Source organism: Mauremys reevesii, linkage group 13, assembly GCF_016161935.1.
Source record: "Mauremys reevesii isolate NIE-2019 linkage group 13, ASM1616193v1, whole genome shotgun sequence".
Taxonomy (NCBI): Eukaryota; Metazoa; Chordata; order Testudines; family Geoemydidae; genus Mauremys; species Mauremys reevesii.
In genome coordinates this window covers 29740401-29762665 of record NC_052635.1, presented here as the reverse complement: position 1 = coordinate 29762665, position 22265 = coordinate 29740401, and the positions used below count along the sequence as shown (strand labels likewise).

The window sequence follows — 22265 nt, the reverse complement described above, 5'->3', positions numbered from 1 at the left end:
ATGCAGTCTGTCCACATGGAGTAATAACCCTGCAGTTTAGCTCATTACAGTCAAAAACTACTATGCATTAGGGACAATTAATGGTAATGACAGCCTCCGAACACACAGCTCCCCCACAGCCCTCCCCACTATCAATGAGTCTTATTATTAGGAGACGATCACACAAAGCCATGGGCATTAATGCATTCCCCCTGGCGCCACATGCCTCGAGAGAGTTTAAGCAAGACCAATCCCTTCCTGACACTCTAAGTGCAATTATTACTACAATTACAATGCCAATTTGATAAGCATGGCAGAGGCCAGCACTTGTAAATAAGTGTCTTCCTCCCCCCATTCTGTGCTGACTGAACTGTAAAATTTTAAATGCTAATTTTTTCATTAGCGGCAACTGAGGGCAAAAAGTTACCCCCCAGAATACACATCACTTGAGGAGAGTGACAACTGTTCCCAACTGTCACCAATGCAGTGACTTTGTGAATGAAATGTTCTCCCTGGAGCAAATCTGGGGAAAAAGTAGAATCCCAAACATTTATTCGACTAATAGGCAGTGGGCGACTGTTCTACTAGCAGAGGTGCGTTTGAACAAGCGCTTTTTAATTTGCACCCACAACTTGACTCTCTCAGTCTTGCTCTGACACGAACATCAATGTCTACCTATTTTCTAGATGGAAGGAAAATAAGTTTGACTGTAGAGTATGTACAAAGACATTAAAAATCAACTGTTTAATTTTCATGTTATATAAGGAACTGTGTAACATGGCTCTTTAACCACATCCTGAAGTTTATGGACTCAAATTCTGAATAGCTTGGAGAATCAATATTTCTAGTGAGTTCTTCCATCACTTCACACTAATGGATGTTATGCAAACAGTTGCTTTACATCGCCAATGTTACTAATCTTTGTTCTGTATTTCATGTACGTATATTACCTACTAAGTGATTAATAATCAGTAAAATTAATTGATCCCCTCCAGATCTAGCTTCTGATCCTGAGGTAGTCATAACAATAATAATACAGCCTAAGCGTTCGGTACTTTTCATCAGTAGATTTCCAGCCACTTTACGGCCATTTTACACATAGGGAAACTGAAACAGGCGAAGCGACTTGCCCCAAGGTCAGAGCTAGGAATTCACACTCCTCCGTCCCCCCAGTCTCCTGACTCCCAACCCCACGCTCAACCCCTTAGGCTAAATCAAAGTCTGCTGCTTTGCAGAAGATTGTGATAGCAAACATTCAGTACAATGGGCCAGATCTTCATATGGGATACATTAAAAGTAATTCCATTGAACAAACCCTTACAATTAGACAGGAATCAAAACACACCCACCTCAACTTTGTTTGCAATTAATCGACTGTCACCATCGACGCTGATGGAGAAATCATAATATCCACTGGCAGGTTTGGCATTCATGAAGTTCAGCTCAAAGATGTCTCTGTGACAACAAGAGCAGAGATATAAAGAAAGAAAACACACACTCTACAATATCCATATAGGAAATTAACAAATAGGAAACTTGTGCAACTATACAGAAATGAAAGACTCCAAAGAGCAGGGTATACTAGATTTTCCTCTACTACAGCTTACAAGTATCTGAGAGAAGCAGCATATGCAAATTGAAAAATATTAGCATGAATTCAGCATTTCTGGTTAAGAAGAGACTTTAACCCTTCCAAAAATAAAAATATCTTCTACATTTAAGTCTGATATTTTCTAGGTACACTACATCATAGTTTTATTACAGCATTTTTTCTGGTAGACAAAGACTTATGAGATGCTCTCTATCTACAGCAACTGCAATGGTTAACAGTCATGAGCAGAAGAACAGTAAGTTTATAGCAGAGTGGATTTACACAGTAAAATGCAGGGCAGGAATGATAATTTCTTTTGAAGGTGGGGCAACTTCATCTCACCCTTGCAAACTCTTGCTGGATCAGTCTGAACTGACAGATTATGGCAGTAACCCCAAACATGTGGTTGTTTAGGGCACCATATGTGGCTCGTTAAGTCCACATCTCAGGTGCAAGTCTGATGTCAGAACAAATATAGTTATGATAAGCATATACCACACTATCCAAAATAAGTAAGGCAGCCCTAAGCATACAGATCAGCCCTGTCAAAATCATTCTTCATCCATCCAAGGAGTTAGGGAAAGAGGAGAAACACCATATGTTCCCTCCCAGCAGTCAGAAATATTTTTGGGTGGGGAGAATTGTATCAGTAGGGAAATGACATGTGGCAACGATTCAGTATCATTATGAAAGAGCACTCAAAGTCACTACACTCACCAATAAATCACTATGGTGCCTTGAAAGCAGCAAAGAGTCTTGTAGCACCTTACAGACTAACAGTCAGATGCATGCCGACGAAGTGGGTATTCACCCACGAAAGCTCATGCTCCAAAACGTCTGTTAGTCTGTAAGGTGCCACAAGGCTCTTTGCTGCTTTTACAGATCCAGACTAACACGGCTACCCCACTGATACTATGGTGCCTTGAGTATTCCATCATTCAACAAGCATTTCTTTCTTATGAGAGGCAGAGAAGAGGGGGAATAATCCACTGCTTTTATAACAGAGGTTGTTGCGTTATGTCAAACAGTAGAAACAGGTTTGTTCCTTACTCTGAAACGGCAAACGGCATCTGGTGAAGGACAGTGGCTTTGGTAGACGCAGACTTGGCATGGTCTAGCTTCACAGCAGCTTGAGTCAGTGGCTGTGACATGACATTGGTCACTTGCAGCTAGAAAAAGAAAAAAAAGTGATTAGTAAGAGTGAGATCCACGTTTCTAGGAAGGCTACCCAACAAGGGAGCTAATTATTGGAAGACTGAGAAGCATCCAAAGACAACTCACTTGTAGGAATCCCCTGCCCTCTACTACTATTCCCCATGATTTGACTGCCAAACATGTCAAGTTTGAAACACAGCATCCTCAGTCTACCTAGTTCCTTATGATGCCTTCATATCATGATGAGAAACATTATTAATTCTCCTAATAAAAGCAATTATGCTGAGCACTGTGGTGCTTTTTGTGGTAGTATCTCTGCTTAGTCCCCAGTACACAGGGGTCCATAAGACTCAATTCCTAAATCCACATTCAATGCCTAGGTGAAATAAGTATGCACTTGAGCCCTGGTGCCAGAAGTGAAAGGAGCTATCCAACACACTAAGCCATCCCACCCCCGCAACACTGCAGATTGAGCCAAGATTATGGACAAATTCAGATCTAGGAGCTCACCCTGAGTATGGGTTGATGATGAGACACGGCTGCTGGCCCATCAGGGACAACGATGACGGGCAAGTGGTAGCGGTTTTGGGATAAAGAACCTGCAGCACAAGCCACGCTGAAGGCCTCAGAGAGTGTCTCAAAGTTCTTCTTGCTAAAAATTGCATTCATCAACTGGATTATCTGATCCTGAAACAAAGAGGAACCAATCATGTGTTAGCCAAACATGGGGGGTGGCGGAGAAGGAAGAGGAGAGGGAGGGCTGCTTCCCCCAACATTTGAGAAGGGCCTAGCCTAACAAAGTGCTAAAAACCTTCTTGTGCAGGAACAGAAGCCCTGACTAATACTCCTGTGATTTTACCTTAGATCTCTCTGCAGATATGACTGGCAAAATAGTCTGATTCAAATACAAATACAGTACCCAAACAGCCACAAGATTTATGTTTCTTGTATTGTAAATTCATTTTGTTTAAACTATTATTAGGTCAGCCCTGTAACAATGGAAGGTTAGTTACCTGTACTTCGACTGGGTTGAACCTTAGGATTCTTGTTCTTGGGTCTAGACTTCCCAGCACAAGACAGGAGGATGAAGCCCAAATTAATACAGAATCTTTAGAATTCCTGTTTGTTTCAAACTATAAGCCTACCCCCTTGATGTAAGCACAGGCATTGGGGCCAACTTCAGGTATGAAATGGCATGGTACTCAAAGCCAATAAGAGGACTGTATAAACAGCTCATATCCCAGAGAGTCCGTCCAATATCCGAGGAACAGATACAGTTCATTTATCATTACAAAACCAGACCAAAACCACCCACCACAGTCACCTCCTAAACAATCTCCTTTTAGTTTTCTCAAACACATTTAAAGTTCTTCTAGGTTGCTCAGTTTCCACTGATGTCTCATTTTTCCCTGTGTTTGCATCTACTCATGGTCAATGGACTAGACACCCCAATTGAAGGCACCCAGATGGAAGCATCAGATCCTCTATTATGTGTCAACCTCACGAAGTGCTCTTCAACAGAACAGAGCATCTTGCAGGATCGGGGACTTAATCATCAACAGATACACTGGTTTAATACCATGAAAACTGTAAGGGGAGTTGTTTTAAATATTATAAACCCACTAAACTTTAAAATAACTTGGGCAGCTTTCTGAAAAGGAGGTATTTTCCCCATTCAGTTAAAAAGTCATCCAACAAAAGAGCTCCTGACAGTCTGATTTAGAATCAACGCTAAACAATTTTCTCTAATTGGACCAATTTATTTTTTTCTGTCTTGGGACTCTGACAGTCTGAAATGTGCAACTGTGTTCACCAGAACCTGTGTCAAAAGCGACATCCAAATTACTCCAGCATCAAGTCTACGTGGCAGCAGCATGGAAAAGGGCCAAGAATGAACTCAGATTCCGTACACAGGCTTCATTCTCAACCCCCCTCCATTGCTGCTATTACCTGAATGATGCACCAAGTGGCTCAGCATAGCTTCTTTTTTCAGGTCCTTACATAAAACAGGTTATAACGGTACACTGAGGTTCAGTGAACTTTACCCTAAAAGACACTAAGTAAATGATCCTGTAGAGGGCTCGCAATAATGATTTCTATTAGGACTGTCGATTAATTGCAGTTAACTCACGCGATTAACTCAAAAAAATTAATTGCGGTTAATCGCACTGTTAAGCAACAGAATCTCAATTGAAATGTATTAAATACTTTTGTATGTTATTCTACATTTTTCAAATATATTGACTTCAATTACAATACAGAATACAAAATGTACAGTGCTCACTTTATATTATTTTTTATTACAAATATTTGCACTGTAAAAATGATAGTTTTTTTCAATTCACCTCATACAATTTCTATTGCGAAAGTGCAACTTACAAATGTAGATTTTTTTTGGTTACATAACTGCACTCAAAAACAAAACAGTGTAAAACTTTAAAACCTACAAATCCTTGCTATGGGTCAATTCCTGCTCTCAGATATACATGCTGCTTACACCTTTTAATGATCTTCAGATACAATAATTAATGTTCTTTCACAAGTGTTTTTTACCAGCTATTACACCCACTGGATCATAGGATCTGGTACACACCTCCTTCATCGCTGGCTCTGTACCCACATGGTCTGACAGGCTGTATGTAGCAGCAACAAATAATGCAGTAGTCTCAAGTCCTTCTTCAAACTGCAGATATACCCCACCTAGGTCATCCAAGCGGGCAACAAGGTCCTGGCAGCAATGAGTGAGAAAAATTGTATGAAAGGTAAACACAAGTACCACTGACAGCAGAACTACTCGGATTAATTCCATCTATTGGGCATATGTTCATGGAGTATTTGTACTGGGATCACTATGAGAATTTTCTCTATTGTAACCTGAACAACCTTTATAGCGATGAAAAGATCCAAAACACAAGGCCTGGTAGTAATGAGGGACTTTAACTACCCAGACATCTGTTGGAAAACTAGTAGGGCAAAATAAAAAATGTCCAGTAAGTTCTTGGAATGTACTGAGGAGAACTTTTTGTTTCTGAAGGCAGAGGAAGTAACTAGATGGACAGTCGTTTTAGACATGATTGTAACTAACTGGGAGGAACTGGTTGCAAATCTGAAGGTCGAAGGTATTTTGGGTGAAAGCGATCATGCAATGAGATTTCAAAAAGATTCTAAGAAAAGGAAGGAGTGAGAGCAGCAGAGCAAGGCCAAAGCAGACTTTAGACTCAGAACTGGTAAGGTGCCCTGGGAAGAAAATCTAATGGAAAGGAGAGCTGACTGTTTCTCAAAGAGACAATATTAAAAGGCACAACAGCAAACTATCTCAATGAGAAGAAAAGATAGGAATTGTAAGAGGTCAATATGGCTCCATTAGGAGCTCTTTAATAACCTGAATATTAAAAGGATTCCTACAAAAAAATTGAAACATGGATCAATTGCTAAGGGTGAAGATGAAAGAACAGCACAAACATCTAGGGACAAAATTAGAAAGGCTAAGATATAAAAGGGACATAAAAGGCAAGAAGAAGAGGTTCTTTAAATACATTAGGAACAAAAGAAAGACAAAGGGAAGTGTGGGTCCTCTACTTAGCAGGGAAGGAGAGCTAATAATGGACAACATCAAGTAGTCATTTAATGCCTATTTTGCATCACTCTTCACTAAAAGGTAAACTGTGGCTCAAAGTAATTACTATTAACAATAAAGGGGAAGGAACACAAGCCAAAATAGGAAAAACAGGGTTAAAGAATATTTAGATAAGTTAGATGTATTCAAGCTGGCAGGGCCTGATGAAATTCATCCTTGGGTACTTAAGAAAGTAGCTGAAACAATCTTGGAATGATTGCAATTATCTTTGAGAACTCATGGTGGACAGGTGAGCTCCCCAGGGACTGGAGAAAGACAAACATAGTTCCTCTCTTTAAAAGGGGGAACAAAGAGGACCCAAAGAATTACAGATCAGTCAGACTAACTTTGATACCTGAAAAGATACTGGAACAAATTATTAAGCAATCAATTTGTATGCACCAAGAGGATAATAGGGTTATAAGTAATAGCCAACATGGATTTGTCAAGAATAAATCATGCCAAAGCAACCTAATTTCTTTCTTTGACAGGGTTACTGGCCTGGTGGATGGGGGAGAGAGAGAAGCAGTAGACAGGACATATCTTAATTTTAGTAAGGTTTTTGACACAGTCCCACATGACATTCTCATAAGCATACTAGGAAACTATTGTCTAGATTAAATAGCTATAAGGTGAGTCACAACTGGTTGAAAGACCATACTCAAAATGGGGTTTTACAGGGGGGTCAGTTTTTCATTAATGACTTGGATGATGAGAGTGGAGAGTACACTTATAAAATCTGCACATGACACTAAGCTGTGAGAAGTTGCAAGCACTTTGGAGGACAGGACTAGAATTCAAAACAACGTTGACAAACTGGAGAATTGGTCTGAAATCAACAAGATGAAATTAAATAAAGACAAGTGCAAAGTATTACACTTAGGAAAGAAAAATCAAATGCACAACTACAAAATAAGGAATAACTGGCTAGGTGGTAGTACTGCTGAAAAGGATCTGGGGGTTATAGTGAATCAAAAATTGAATATGAGCCAACAATGTAACGCAGTTGCAAAAAGGGCTAATATTCTGGGTTGTATTAACAAGAATGTGGTATGTAAGACATGGGAGGTATTTCTACAGCTTTATTTGGCATTGGTGAGGCCTCAGCTGGAGCAGTGTGTCCAATTCTGGGCACCATACTATAAGAAAGAGGTGGACAAATTGGAGAGTGTGTAGAGGAGAGCAACAAATGTGATAAAAAGTTTAGAAAACCTAATCTATGAGGAAAGGTTAAAAAAGGGGGCATGTTTAGTCTTGAGGAAAGAAGACTGAGTGGGGGCTTGAAAACAGTCTTCAAATATGTTAAGGGCTGTTAGAAACAGCAGAATGATCAATTGTTCTCCATGTCCAATGAAGGTAGTACAAGTAGTAATGGGCTAAATCTGCAGCAAGGGAGATTTAGGTTAGATACCAGAAAAAACTCTCTTATTATAGGGATAGGTAAGCAGTGGAATAGGTGTCCAAAGCAGGCTGGAGAATCCCCGACATCGGAGGTTTTTAAAGAAAAGTTAGACAAATACCTGTCAGGGATGGTCTAATATACTTGGTCCTGCCTCAACATAGTGAGCTGGACTAGATGATGTCTTAAGTTCCATTCCAGTCCTACATTAAGACTCTGTGAAAATACTCTAGTATCATTTTTTTGGAAAAACAAACAGAAGTAGTAAATAAAGGCATTAATTGGCTTGAACCACCGCTAGTAATTTTCTGGGTTTAATGTGAATTTAAGATCACCTTTGTTAGATCTAGAATCCACATACTTGTTCAATCTTATTCACAGGGAAGAATTCTGCTTTGAAAGGAGTTTTCAAACAAACTCCAACACTGCAGGGAAGGGAGGGAGTTAGCCAATGCTGCATTCTAAAACAATCTTTCAGAGCTTTTCTAAAGACCGTCTCGCTTTACTCTCAAATTGCCAAGTTACTACCTCTATCTCCTCCACAATGCCACTCAGGTCTGCCTGCTGGGACAAGTAGGATGCCATCTGTAACGCCTGAATGGTTCTGGAACAATAAAAAAATCAAAGCAGGGATGAGCAAATAGTGTGTGATTTTATCAGTTTAAAAGCGTAACATCGTTAAAACCAAAGCAATTACACAGTTTGAATTACAACTGAAATGGAAAACAGAGGCAGTTAGTACATTCTGTCAGTCGATTTGTGGAGGTGGGGGGTTCTCAGGGGGCAACAGAAACCTGAAGAGGTACACGGAAAAGTGAATATTTAATTTCAGCTATGTCAAGTAAAGGGACACTATTGGGCTAAGGAAAATGCATGTATATATAAAAAAATACTGCACTTGCATTACTGATAAAACCATAAGTCAAATTTTTTGCATTTTAGTGCTTAAGGATTTTCAGAGACGATGAGAATCCAGAAGTCCCATTGACTTTGATAGCAGTTGTGCCTGCCCAACACTTGTGAAAAGGAGAACACCCCTACAAGTCCCTAAATATGGATTTAGGGGCTGATATTAGGAACTTATGTTTGAATAATCTAGGGCCCAGACTTTCAAAGTAAATTACAGTGTTACAAATGGATCACTCTCAAGGTGTAATAGTTTTCACAACTCCCTCTTCCCTTTTTTAAGATGTTCAGGTCGCTAGTTTCTTGCTACCGCTTATCTGTACTACACAAAATTACTTAGCGTATTTTTCAAAATGAGCAGAAAATTGCTTAGAGTTGGGTGTGGGAAAAGGAATGGATGTAATTACAAGCAAAGTATACAACAATTAGGTCAAGACTCTCAATCAAATGTACTATTCTGACAGGATGTTTAACAGTAAATGTCTATTCTGTTCATGATCTACAAGTCTGTTCACTGGCAAAGTAAGTGCTTATTACATATAGGATATGGTTTTCTTGAGTACATCTCCTACCTAATAAGCAAACTAAAAAACTGATTGACATATGAGTGTCACAAACAAACAAACTGCACTGAAGTTACAATACTGGCAGGACAGAGCTTCTTATTTAGAGCCTCAGCTGGATGCTCAAAACAGAGAAATTGCTCTTGTGGAGCACACCTTATGAGATAAAACTGTCAAATGACTGCCAATCAGTACAGGTAACTTCAGAGGTCTGAGCTATCAACGGGCCCAATACTACAATCTGCTGACAGGCTCAGCTCCCATCGTCTTTCAGTGGTAGTTGAGGGTCTTAGCACTTATAAAGCTTCCTCTCTTCTTCCGAACAGCTCCATTCTCTTTCCAAGCTTATCAACTCGAATAAAGCTATTAACAAATTCTTCGGATGCTAAATATCACAATGATTGTGCCACCAGACAAAGGATTCCCTCCCTCCCCCCCAAATTAGATCGCTCTTGACCTGTGAGCAATGGATTGAGGCAGAACACAAGCCAGATTCTCCAGAAATCAAAACAAATGAACTTTTACTTTCTAAAAAAGCCAGTCAGTTTCTTCTAAGGTCATTGTTCTTAAAAACTGGTTTGCAAAACCTGAAGGTAAACAATTAAGGGAGGAGAGCATATTTCACCTGCTCATTTACAAGCATTTTATTCTCCCAAGCAGTAGACATTGGAGTGGATAGAAGTCACCGCTGGAAATGCAGTGTCTAATTCACTAAATCTGCATTATAAGAAAACCATACATATGCAAGTGCCCTTCACTTCAAAGAAAACCATCTTTACAAAGGATGAATATGTAGCTGACTGAATTGTTTTATTTTTTGCAAAACTTACGCCAGGACGTTCTCTTCCTTGCTAAGACGAGAAGTGAGGGCACTAAGTGCTTCCTGGGATGCTAGAGGAAGCCCAAAGCCACTCAGGGCTCCGACAGCATGGAAGATCTGGTTGACTGAGGAATCCTCACTGACAGCTGCAAGAAGCAGCTCTCCGGTCTCATTTGAAATGGCAACCTGAGACAGGACACACAGAAAACGTAAGACCATGTTTACATGAATCTGTCCTTAAGAATGAAAGGGTGCTCAACATTTGACCTAAGAATGGGCAGAATCAAATGACAGAGGAAAAAAGGTCCTCTGTCATTTGTTATCTTTTAGGTTAAATAATAAAAAAACAAAAACAAAAAAACTTATTTGTATTGCAGTGGCACCCAGGTGCCCCCGTCAAAGACCAGACCCCATTGTGGTAGGTGCTGTACACAGAACAAAAATATGGTCCTTGTCCCTAAAAGCTAATAAAGTATAATACGACCAGTTTTAGTGAGTCCTACCAAAAAGATCGTGGCTCCTCCTTTTTTGGCTATACAATAACTCACCAAGACGGGCCCGAACAACATGAGGACCACCTCCCACCCCAAAAGAGGCTGGCTCTGCCTCAGATACCATATCAGCTATCTGTTCATGCAGGCAGTTTGCTTGGTCAAGGCATTAGGGGTGGAGGGTGAGGTGGCAACCTTCACAACCCTGAGATCCTCTGACACCAGGAATGATATGGAGGGGAATTTGTGTTGATAAAAGGGGGTGACTGTCCAGGGGCAGAAGGGATATCTGCAGGATAACCACCAGTGTTGCCACGTGGCATAAGGATACAGAGTAACTGGATAGTGAGGGAGGGCTGTATAGCAATAGGGGTAGCTGTATACTCAGGTTTGGGTTGTACATGAATTTTGAACATATTAAGGAACATTTTGTAACAAGATACATACATAACTTAGCAATCAAGTGGTCTTATGCAAGCATGTGTGTTGTGACAGTCTTTAATTATACGACCACATACTGCTTTTCCACAGGGTCCACTGCTGCATTCAGTACACAGGATGGACACACAAGGGGGCAGAATTAAGGTTGCATGCATCACTCTAAATCTAGCATTTTCTAACTTTAGGTTTCAAAATCAAGCAGCCAATGTTATTTTAATGTAGTTTTTGTATGTACAAATTACAAAGGCCTCAAAGCTATGCCCCTGCCTGAAAATGCTGATAGTGCTGAGGTACAAAAAAAACAACCCATATTGCTCTCTGCCTTATTAAAACTCAAGGTGAGGTGAAGAAGGTAAATTTTTGTCCAAATGTTCAAAATTGTTCAGGATCAAAATACTTGTTTATATATCAACTTCTACTTCCCCCTACTGTTAGTAGGCTGCAAGGTGGCTATGTTTTTGTCGTATTTTATATGTATGGTTTATTAAATGCCTTGGGATCCTCTAGGAAAAGGTGATTTTATATCAGTCTTTATCCTAAAGCAGTGGTTCTCAAACTAGGGCTGCTGTTTGTTCAGGGAAAGCCCCTGGAGGGACGGGCCGAGGGATGTGCTGGCCGCCCTTCCTGCAGCCCCCATTAGCCTGGAGCGGCAAATCGCGGCCAGTGGGAGCCACGATCAGCCGAACCTGCAGACATGGCAGGTAAACAAACTGGCCCGTCCCGCCAGGGGCTTTCCCTGAACAAGCGGCAGCCCTAGTTTGAGAACCATTGTCCTAGAGGATCCCAAAGTACTTTGTAAACCATAAGATAAAAACACAACAACTTTACAGCATGCTAACATAAGATGAAGTAGTAGTTTTGGCCAAGAACAAAAGCAAATGTTGAAATGACTATAATTTAGGGGCTTGAACTCACCTCACATTCAGACAGAGCCTGACTGGCTTGTGCGGCATAGAAAAGGGAATCGACACTGTTGGGATCCACGTTAGATTTGATGAAGTTACATGCAGCCTGTGCAGAAAGAGAAGTCAATTTATGATTTGAGTCACGCCTGTTGCCACTAAACATGGAGTTCAGTGACACTCTAAGACCTTAAATACTCTTTGCAAAGGAGACAACTACATGCAATTCACATCATTCCTGTATTGACCAAAACCCCAAAGTAAGATAACACACTCTAGAAAGCACAGTGATCAAATCATTTTCATGTTGTCTACAATGCAAATGAACACTGAATTAAAATTGTGTCCAATTTTACTAACCATATTGGATGTAAAATGTATTTAGCAGAGCCGCCTCTTCAAGGACGGAGGAAATCCATGTGAATAGTGATTTTATTAATTAAAAACATGAAATGGTTAACAGATGATAATCCAGACTTCCAAAAATAAACAGGAAGAAAATCAGCTCAACAAATACAAACTTGAAGTTAAGCAATATGAATTTTTCTCTGCATCCTATTATAAGTTTTTCATTGACAGACTAAAGGGATAAGCAGAGGTCAGATCATTACAATAAGGCACATAACTTGTGTTAAAATAGGAGAGAGTTTTCAACCATTTGTAGACGTTATACGAATAGCTGCTCCTTGAATAACTGGAGAGCAAATCCGTACCACAGGGTTTGGATACATTTATTCTACTGGATGAAGTTAAACAAGATGCAGTATTCTTGGGTATTAAAATATTATGAATTTGGCTAGCATTTTGTTAATACTTGTATAACTGGTTAAAAAAATTTAGGTAAGTTCATGGAGGACATGTTCATTAATGGCTATTAGCCAAGATGGTCAGGGATGCAACCCCATGCTCTGGGTGTCCCTAAATCGGTCAGAAGCTGGGACTGGACAATTTGGGTTGGCTCATTCAACAACTGTCCTGTTCCCATTGCCTCTGAAGTGTCTGCAATCAACCACTGTTGCAAGACCGTATACTGGCCTAGACCAGTAGTTCTCAACATGGGGTCTGGGGCCCCCTGGGGGGCAACAAGCAGGGCTGGCATTAGACTTGCTGGGGCCCAGGGCAGAAAACCAAAGCCCCACCACCTGGGCTAAAGTCCAGGGCTCCAAGCTCTGCCACCCAGGGCTGAAGCCAAAGCCTGAGCAACTTCATAGGGCCCCCTGTGGCGTGGGGCCCTGAGCAACTGCCCGGCTTGCTACCCCCAACCCTGATTTTTATATGCAGAAAAAACAGTTGTTGTGGCACAGGTGGGCTGTGGAGTTTTTATAGCATGCTGGGAGGGTGGGCTCAAAAAGAAAAAGGTTGAGAACCCCTGGGCTAGATGGACCATTGGTGTGACCCAGTATGGCCATTCTTATCTTATTACTCTTAACCGTGGAAAAGTATAAGATCTAGAAAAAAGAAGAAAAACACACATACTGAACACGTATTGACAGCGTAGAAGCAAAAGCTATGCTACTGCTGACAAAACGGAGAGAGTTCAAAGAACAGTAACACTATCATTAATGGGCTAGAGCAGAGGTTCTCAAACTGGGGGTTGGGACCCCTCAGGGGGTTGTGAGATTATTACATGGGGATCACGAGCTGTCAGCCTCCACCCCAAACACTGCTTTGCATCCAGCATTTATAATGGTGTTAAATTTCTAAAAAAGTGTTTTTAATTTAACCGGGGGGGGAGGGGGGAGATCGCACTCAGAGGCTTGCTATGTGAAAGGGGTCACCACTACAAAAGTCTGAGAACCACTGGGCTAGAGGAACTATTTATGAGGAAGGATTGAAACAGCTAACTATGTATAGCTTAACTAGGTGACATCTGAGTAGGGTGATGTGATATCTACACATGTTTAAAAGATGTAAACACTAAAGATGAATTACTCATAGTAGGAAAAGAGTATAAAGATGCTAAGAGCTTAGGATATGCTGGGGATGCATGCCCTAGAAATATATTTATATTATAGCCAAGAATAACAGGAGAAAATTATGTGGGAGTTTTTCCACTATACCAGCTAAAACGAAGCTACTAGAAATGGGACAGGCGCACACTGCAAATTCCAACTTAACACAAATGCAAAGTGGTCATCGGATTTCAATGAAAGCAAAACATTTTGAGTAAACCAGCATGACAAAAACCATTCCCCACAGTCGATACTCAGTGACAAAAGCGAGTTGAAAGGTATGCGAATACAATTGCAAGCTAATGTAGTAAAATGAGTGGTCTTGTCAGTATTGACATTTTATGAGAAGTAACTACACTAGATTCTGCTTATTAGCAATGCCTCAGTTGTCAGCAAAATGTTGCTATTATCCAGCAGTTACCAATAAGCGGAAGCAGGTTTGCGACGCTGCAGCCAGGGAAGAAAGCGCTGGGATGTGCCTCTCCTGGCTACAGCCCTGCAAAATTGCCTGGGGGCAGGACAGCAGGTGGGCTGCAGCCTGGATGCCAAGGCTTTCTATGGGGAGTAGGAGTGCTGGGGGCCCCTGAAGGCATATGGCACCTCTCCCTATGCTCTCCGGGGGCTGGAACTCAGCACGTCCCAGCACTTTGTGCCCTGCCAGGGAGCTGCAGCCAGGGAAGAGTGTGGAGAGCACAGTGAGAAGTACCACGCAGCATCGGCATTCAAGCTGCAGCTCTTCTCTCAATTACTGCCCTGCCACATGCTCCCCTCGCAGCCTGCAGCCCCTTACCTCCTGTGAGATCCTTGTGTGCCTGCATGCCTGTTGCCAATACCCAAACCCCATTAACAATAAAGTAAATGGCATGGGACTGATTCACTGCAAGTGTTACTATTAACCAGAATCTGTTAATATCCGGGTTGTTATTAAGCATGATCTACTGGAGAGGAAAATGTAGTACTGAGTTTTCCCGAATAAAAAATGCAGTATAGTACTACAATACGGGAGGGGTAAAATTCACAATCAGTGTTACTGATCACAGATCAACAAAATGCTGCACTTCCTGTATTATATATTTTTTCTACATTACAACACAATAGCTCAAGAAATGCCAAGAAAACTCAGATCCTTAGCTTGAAAGAAGACCAATAATTACTATTAGTAAGTTATTTCAGGCACCATTCTAACATTACTGCTTTTGGAAATACTTAGTGCAGCAGGAAGTACCTAACCAAGTTACTGATATGCAGAAATGCTTCCAACTGGTCTCAAAACCTAGGATTTAGCAACATATGAAAAAGATCTCAAGATAAAAAAGAGTGAGAGGGAGAGAGGTGAATTTTTTATGGCTATACAATTTATTACAGCATCTCCTCACTTGTTCATCAGACACTTGCACTCCTAGCTTGCTGAGTCCTACGATGGAGTAAAAAGCAGCTTCTAAATCACTGAATGGGCGGTCCAAGGAAGCTTTCAGTCTCTCCACATCACGCCTTGTGAGATAATGGGTAGGTGTCAGGGCTTGGATGCTGGCCACAAACGTTAAAGCTAAGATGAAGAGCGTGTGAGAACCTGAAAAAAGAAAGATGCCATTGAACAGAGTGAATTTTGTTTCATTAACAGAAGGCATGTTTGGCTTTAGTGAATAGTTAGCATTGCTGGACTAGCAGTTACTGTGGTCCACCCAATTTGAAAACACTTCAAATGGAAATACCTCTTCTGGCCCATCAACTCCACAGAACTGAGCAGGAGAACTTAGTCTGAAGGCCACTTTTGGTCTCTCATTCTTCTGGATAGCACAGGCTGAGAGCACTGCAGAGGTGACGCTCTCAGATCCCAAGAGGCAACTGATGGCAGCCTCTGAATAATTCTGACAGTTCTGACTTGAACAGTTTTACTGGTCACTATTCAGAAGTGGTGACATAAGGCTTTGCAAGAATATTATAGACAAGTGAAAGATATTATTTAAGCTGCAGGACTGCTCTGGAGTCCCTTGTGAGCAGTTTATGGAGCTAAAGATTTGACTTGGTTCCTACATAACCGAAAGGGCTCCCAAGGGGTGGGGGTGGAGGGAAGCTGGTCAGAGGGCAGCTGGGGAAACTAAGTGCAGGAAAGATTTCAGTGTGGGATTGCACCCCAATTGCACAATTGTGCTCTGCTGACCTTTATTTTCTACTACCACATGGGAAAATCACCAGCAGCACTACTAGAAATAGACAGTGCTAACGTAACTGTCCAATTCTGGCAGCCCTGTGGGAAAAGGCAAGGGAAAAAAAGAATGACAAGGGGTGGGACAATTGCATTAAAATAGAGAACACAAGCACAGAGAAAGAGAGCCAGGTCAGGCTACTGGCTTTTGACCTAATTTTCAAAACCATCAATGGATCAAGCCCCAAGTACCTTAAAGCCCCATTTCAATCTATGAGCCAGTGTGACTGCCGTGCTCCTCCGGGACAGCGCGGGTCACAAAGCCCAGGGGAAGTGTGGGAATTAAAGCAGGGAGGGATTAAAGAAGGGATCCGGACATGAAATGCACCTCCAGAGGAGAACTAGCCAGGCCCGAGCCTGACCATCTGTAGGGAACCTGCGAAGCCTCCGTCTTCCAACACAATGACACCACCTACACCCGGAACCCCTCGTGTCTGGGTCAGGCAGCCCCCGGCAACGCGAAGGGAGGCCACAAAAACTCCCCGGGCTGGGAGATAACGGATCCCATAAGCCCCCCCCCCGACCAGCCCCCCAGGGCTGGGGGTCCCACACGCCCTCTAGGGGCGGGCACAGGGGAGCCCACACGCCCCGTGCACCGGGGCAGACCAGCCCCCCAGGGCTGGGGATCCCACACGCCCTCTAGGGACGGGCACAGGGGATCCCACACGCCCCCTGCACCGGGGCAGACCAGCCCCCCAGGGCTGGGGATCCCACACGCCCTCTAGGGACGGGCACAGGGGATCCCACACGCCCCGTGCACCGGGGCAGACCAGCCCCCCAGGGCTGGGGGTCCCACACGCCCTCTAGGGGCGGGCACAGGGGAGCCCACACGCCCCGTGGCAGACCAGCCCCGCTAGGCCGGGGGCGGGGGAAGCGGCCCGGGAACGCTGCGCTCCCCAGACCGTGCGGCCCGGGCCCCACCTGGGTGGGGGCGGGAGGGGAGCGCCCCCGGCAGGCGGAACCATCTCGCCCTACACGGGGAGGCGGGCAGTGCGCCCCCGCCGCTGCCCCGGGAAGGTGGGGGGGGGGCTGCTCCTTACCCGGGGCCGCCATTCTCCCCCTGGCCGCCTCACCAAGGGAAGCAGAAACGTGTCTGCTTCCGCCCAGGGCGCCGGCCCGCACCACCCGGCTCCGCAGGGGGGGGCGTGGAAGGGACGCGGAGCGAGTCAAACAGCAACAGGCGCTGGTGAATTGACCCGTCTCGTCCCTTCCGAACGGGGAACAAGCACCACGCGCCCTGGGAGGTGGGTGGGAGCGGGAGCAGCGCGGAGACGTATCCCCCTCCCTGGTGAGGCCGCGTGGTTCACTCCAACCGGGTCTCTTCGGGAGAGGGGCGGGACCCTGGCGGGGATGTGTGTGTCGCTGATTGGTTGGATGCCCAGCCACTCCAATGAAGGGAGGCCGGTTTAAAGGGGCAGTAATAGGAAAAAGTTAAACTCGTGGGGAGCAATGGCCAGAGCTTTCCCTGCTGCCTGCTGGGGATTCCTGTCTAAGGAGGATCTAGCCACGTCCCCACGCCGGGGCTGCCCATGGCAGCGCGGGGCTCTTTGCCCCAGGCAGGGGTGCCCCACTGAGCTATGGTGGAGAATGGTGGAGCCAGGTGGCTGCTGAGTCCTGGGTGAAACTGACCCTGCAGGGGCTGCTCTCGATGCCGCAGCCAGACCCGGGCTAAAAGTTCAAACTACCCAGTGTTAACAAATGGAGCTAAAGCAAAACCTCACCCTCAACAGGCTGATGCAGCTCTCACTGGTGCTCCCCCCAGCATAACCCCGGGGGTTAGGAAACACAAGCCTTAAGTGCTCAAAAATCATGAGCCCATCCCCATGTTCTTGATTTTGCTGAGAAATCACAAGCTTTATAAAAATAATAAATGAGAGGTTCTTTCTATTTGCCTTCTGGTTTCTGAGCACTCCGGGTGCACTTGCTTCACATCTTCTGGCCTTTTTCTGCAGCATTGCCGGTTAGAAACTTGCTTTAAAAAAAACCAAAACAAAAAAACCCCAAAGCTGTTATTTTCATGCATTCTCTTGATTCCAGCAACAAGGGCTTTAAAAAAATCCTCAAATATCATGAGACTCATCATAAAGTTGCAGAACGGGGTGAAGACTGCCCCAGCATACAGGGGACATGGAGGGGTAGATTCAGAGATGGTTGTAGCAGAGAGATGGAGTGAGGAATAAAGGGGGTTCAGGGACCATAGCATTGGAAAGAGCTGAGAATTGCTGAAGGGAGATGAAGTTTCTTGGCAGAGCCTACAGCATCATAGGTCTGCCCACAATGAAATGGGGACAGGTGGTGTCTGTGGAAAGAGAAAGGGCAAGAACCACCAAAAGGTAGTGATGGAATGCAGAGATTGTTGGGATGAGGACTACTGCAGGGACCACTGCATGGATCAGCATCCTCAGAGCTGTCCCTTGGGTTAGGCAAATTGGGGTGACCACTCTGGGCCTCATGCTTTGGGGGGCCCAAGAACCAGTGCGATTGGTCAGTCCTAGAAGATGAATCCGTCACTTTTGCCCCAGGCCCCACACCCCTCTACGGGCAGCCCTGAGCATCGTACATCGGTGAAATAATGAATGGTATAGAGAAAGGAGATATCTCTTCAACTTCTTTCATAGTACAAGAACAAGGGGACATTGAATGAAATTGAAAGGAGACAGACAAATCTAAAGCTGATGAAAGAAAATACTTTTGCATGCAGGGGTGCTGCACCCCCTGATTGAAGTGGTTTCCCTCATAAATAGGGATTAGAGTTTTGTTCAATGGCTCTCAGCACCCCCACTATAAAAACTGTTCTAGTGCCCCTGTTTACATGACTAGTTTGTGGAACTCACTGCCACAAGATATGATTGAGGACAAGAGCTTAGTATGAATCAAAGAGGGACCAACCATTTATATGGATAAAAGGAATATCCAGAGTTAGAATAACAATGATTAAAACCAAGGTAGTTTGGGAAGGGATATAACCCCCATGTTTTAGGCATAAGCCCGCCTCTAACTGTGGAGAGCTAGAAGGAAACTTTATCTGGAGGTAGGTTAGCCCATAGATGCTTACTGCAGAATTTCTCACCCCTTCCTCTGACACAGCTGGCCCTGGCCATTGCTGGTGACATGATACTGGACAAGATGGACCACTGGTCTGATCCCATACAGTATGTCTCTGTGTGTTCCCTTCACCTATAGGAGTTGTCGCTCCTGGTTACGATAGAGGCTCATTGCTGAGACAGTGGGGGGCAGTGGTGCTGCTCTAGCACATTTTTCTGCCAATAAAAACAGGAGGCTTTTGGGGCTGTCAAGCCAACTAATTGCAGCGCTTAAAAGTCATTGTTTGGCTGGCAAATGTAAGGGGACTGTTGCCCCCTTACGAACATTCAGTGGGGGTGTTTTGGCTGCTAGCTCCCAGCACTAAAAGGGGAGGGATTGATGGCAAATCAGGACCCTGAGACTGACAGTCCCCAGGAACAATGGCAAGAGGCCAATGCTCCAGGTCAGCCTGATTGACAGGGCAGGCCGGCTAATCAGGGAGACAGAAGGCCAGTGTGGGTCCCGTCCTCCGTGTGTGAGCAGGAATGTGCCGGAGTCAGACAGAGTGGGGCCGAGCAAAGGAGAAAGCAGGGGCCCAAGCTGAGCTGGAGAACAGAGCCGGGCCAGATCCAGAGGGGCCAGAGCTGCAGCCAGAGAGTGAGAGGCACAGCCCAGAGAGAGCAGATCCTGTGCTGGGAGCGGAGCTGCAGCCAGAGAGCCAGAGGCACATCCCAGGGAGAGCGGATCCTGTGCTGGGAGCGGAGCTGCAGCCAGAGAGCCAGAGGCCCATCCCAGAGAGAGCAGACCCTGTGCTGGGAGCGGAGCTGCAGCCAGAGAGCCAGAGGCCCATCCCAGAGAGAGCAGACCCTGTGCTGGGAGCGGAGCTGCAGCCAGAGGCACAGCGCAGAGAGAGCAGATCCTGTGCTGGGAGCAGAGCTGCAGCCAGAGAGCCAGAGTGTGGTGAGCAACTGGGGCCAGCCAAGGGGGGAACCTTGGTAAAAGGGCCCAGCGCAGAAAGACGCTCCAGCCAAGGGTCCATGCAGGCCAGGCTGGGAGGGGGATCTTAACCTGACTGGGGGGCTGGCACTGGGAAGAAGGATCCCACCACCCAAAGCCCGGAGGTGTGTGGTCACCACCATTTCAAGTGTCCCACCCACAGCATCCCTGCAGCACAGCCAGGGCCTGAGAAGGAGGCCTGGGGCCTACAAGGAACAGACTGCAAAGTGCCTTGATGTCCAGAGACATTGTTTGTAATGTTCCCTGCCACAGAGCAGGGTGATGTGTTTCCCTGTAACCGTTCCCATTTATTCTTATTCTTTTCTTTAAATTGATTGTTAAGTAAACAACTTGTATTTGCTTTAAATTGTATGGAATAATCAGTGGGTCAGGGAGGTGCCCAGTGCAGAGAGGGTACCCCGGAGTGGGGACACCTTAGCCCCTGTCCTAGGTGGCCACAGCAGGGTTGGGGGTTGAGCCCCCCAGGAATCCTGGGCCCAGTCTTGTTGGGGCTACGAGAACTCTGCCAAACAGGAGAGTCCTCAAGGGCAGGGAGGCCTCTGGGTAAAGGAAGTGGGAGCGAGGACTCAGATCTTTTCGCTAGCCCACTTCACCGGGGTAGCACAGAAGCCAGGAAAGTTCCCCACAATAGCGGGACCATTCCCCCGCTTACACAAAGAAAGAAAAGTTTGCTTCTTCATCTGCCCTGCAGAGGGTGCTGGAATCTTATCTTTTGTTGTTTCCCAAGCTATTCCTAGACCTACTGTTCAAAATCCAGTTTCACATGTTCCTTCAGCTTAAAAGGCATCTACATTTAAACAATCAGGTTCCAGAGGCTATTACTCTTTCCACTGTGGATGATGATTTTGCTCATTCAGAAAACAACAGCCCTGAAAGTTATTCGAGCGTGAAAAACAGCCACTGGGAAGGCAGTGCCCTTCTTTTCATAACTTTATTCTGATCTACTTTTCTTCTGCCTCACATATTGTTCACATTATTGGACTGAATAGAGAGACTAGCTTCCTGATGGGTTCTCACCAGCCACTGGGATGTAATGCCCTTTGCTTGACTTTTGTGTGTTAAGAATATGCAGTATAATTAAGATGTCAATGGAAGAACTGACATGTTTCCTCTCTCACCAAATCAGGCCCAAAGTTCCTGGGGACCTGACACAATGCGGGGGAGTCAGCTGTTCTTGGTGCAACTCTCTACTAACTGGTCCCCTTCAATTCATCTACCATTAGACCAGGCTATAATCTCTTAACTTAAATTGAGTCCATCAGTCCTTAAGATCCTGGGCTTTCAATCTCCTTTTGTCTCCATGTTAATGTCTCAGGGTCTTCTGTCTGTTGCCCCTCTATCACACCAAGCATTTCTGCCTCCCTTTTCCCTCTCTGTTCTCCCCCTCTTTATAGCTGGGCTTGTTTTCCTTATTGATCCCAGCTGTGGATGCATGTCTCCACGCTTGGCAGTTCTGGCAGCTGCGATGGGGTGGTAGTGCAGGGTGGTCAGCCTGATTGCCTGTAAGCAGGGAAGACTCTCTGCTCCCTTCTGTCCTTGTCCAGTGTGGGGCTTGTAAACCCCATTGCAGGGGGTTATACTTAGAAAAAGGGACATTGTCAAGTTCCATATTTATTCCCTCTTGGCTGCCTGCACACAAACTTTCCCAATACAAGTTGAGCGTTTCCAGCATCCGACATTCCTAGGATCTGAGAAGTAAGCTGTGTTCTTTCCACTTTTACTGAATCAGTTTTAGGCCTTTTCAAAGTGCCTATCATGGTGCTATCTAAGCACTGACGGTAATAAAGACGACTCTGGAGTTAGGCACCAGCTGAGAAGGTGCAAAATCTCAACTTTGAGATGGAGTCATTTTTAATAAAGCCCATTATGGCAACTTGATAGCTTGATTAGGAATGGGATATAAAACATTTTATCTCCCCGTCGCTGGTTCAACCACACACGAAGTCAGCAGATATCCAGATTTAGCATCCGCTGGTTGCTCACCAGACTGTGTGAAATGAGGTGGCTGTCTCAGCTCCATTTCTAGTGATAGATATCCACAATCACAAAATCTACTCACTGAACAACAGCCTTGCTGGTCAGACTGGATGGCCATGCAGACAGATCTACCTTCTTGCACTGGGAGTTAGTTGCTCCAGATGAGGGTTGAGACCCATTAGCAGGGGGCAGAAGAAGTACATTTGCAGTGTGTCTGCCTCCTTTG

At 44.7% G+C, this 22265-nt stretch overlaps 1 protein-coding gene across 1 annotated transcript in view; it reads right to left on the bottom strand.

Annotated features, from left to right (window-relative positions):
- RPN2 (ribophorin II) overlaps positions 1 to 17268 on the bottom strand; it is a 31736-nt gene extending 14468 nt beyond the window's left edge. The window contains exons 1-9 of the mRNA XM_039498711.1: positions 17062 to 17268; positions 15192 to 15385; positions 11877 to 11972; positions 10040 to 10215; positions 8269 to 8344; positions 5319 to 5453; positions 3236 to 3412; positions 2621 to 2739; positions 1329 to 1434 (exon numbers count right to left, since the gene is read on the bottom strand). Coding sequence (XP_039354645.1) covers positions 1329 to 1434; positions 2621 to 2739; positions 3236 to 3412; positions 5319 to 5453; positions 8269 to 8344; positions 10040 to 10215; positions 11877 to 11972; positions 15192 to 15385; positions 17062 to 17074 — 1092 coding nt within the window. The 5' untranslated portion in view covers positions 17075 to 17268. The remainder of the gene's footprint in view (positions 1 to 1328; positions 1435 to 2620; positions 2740 to 3235; positions 3413 to 5318; positions 5454 to 8268; positions 8345 to 10039; positions 10216 to 11876; positions 11973 to 15191; positions 15386 to 17061) is intronic.
- Positions 17269 to 22265: the final 4997 nt, after the last annotated feature.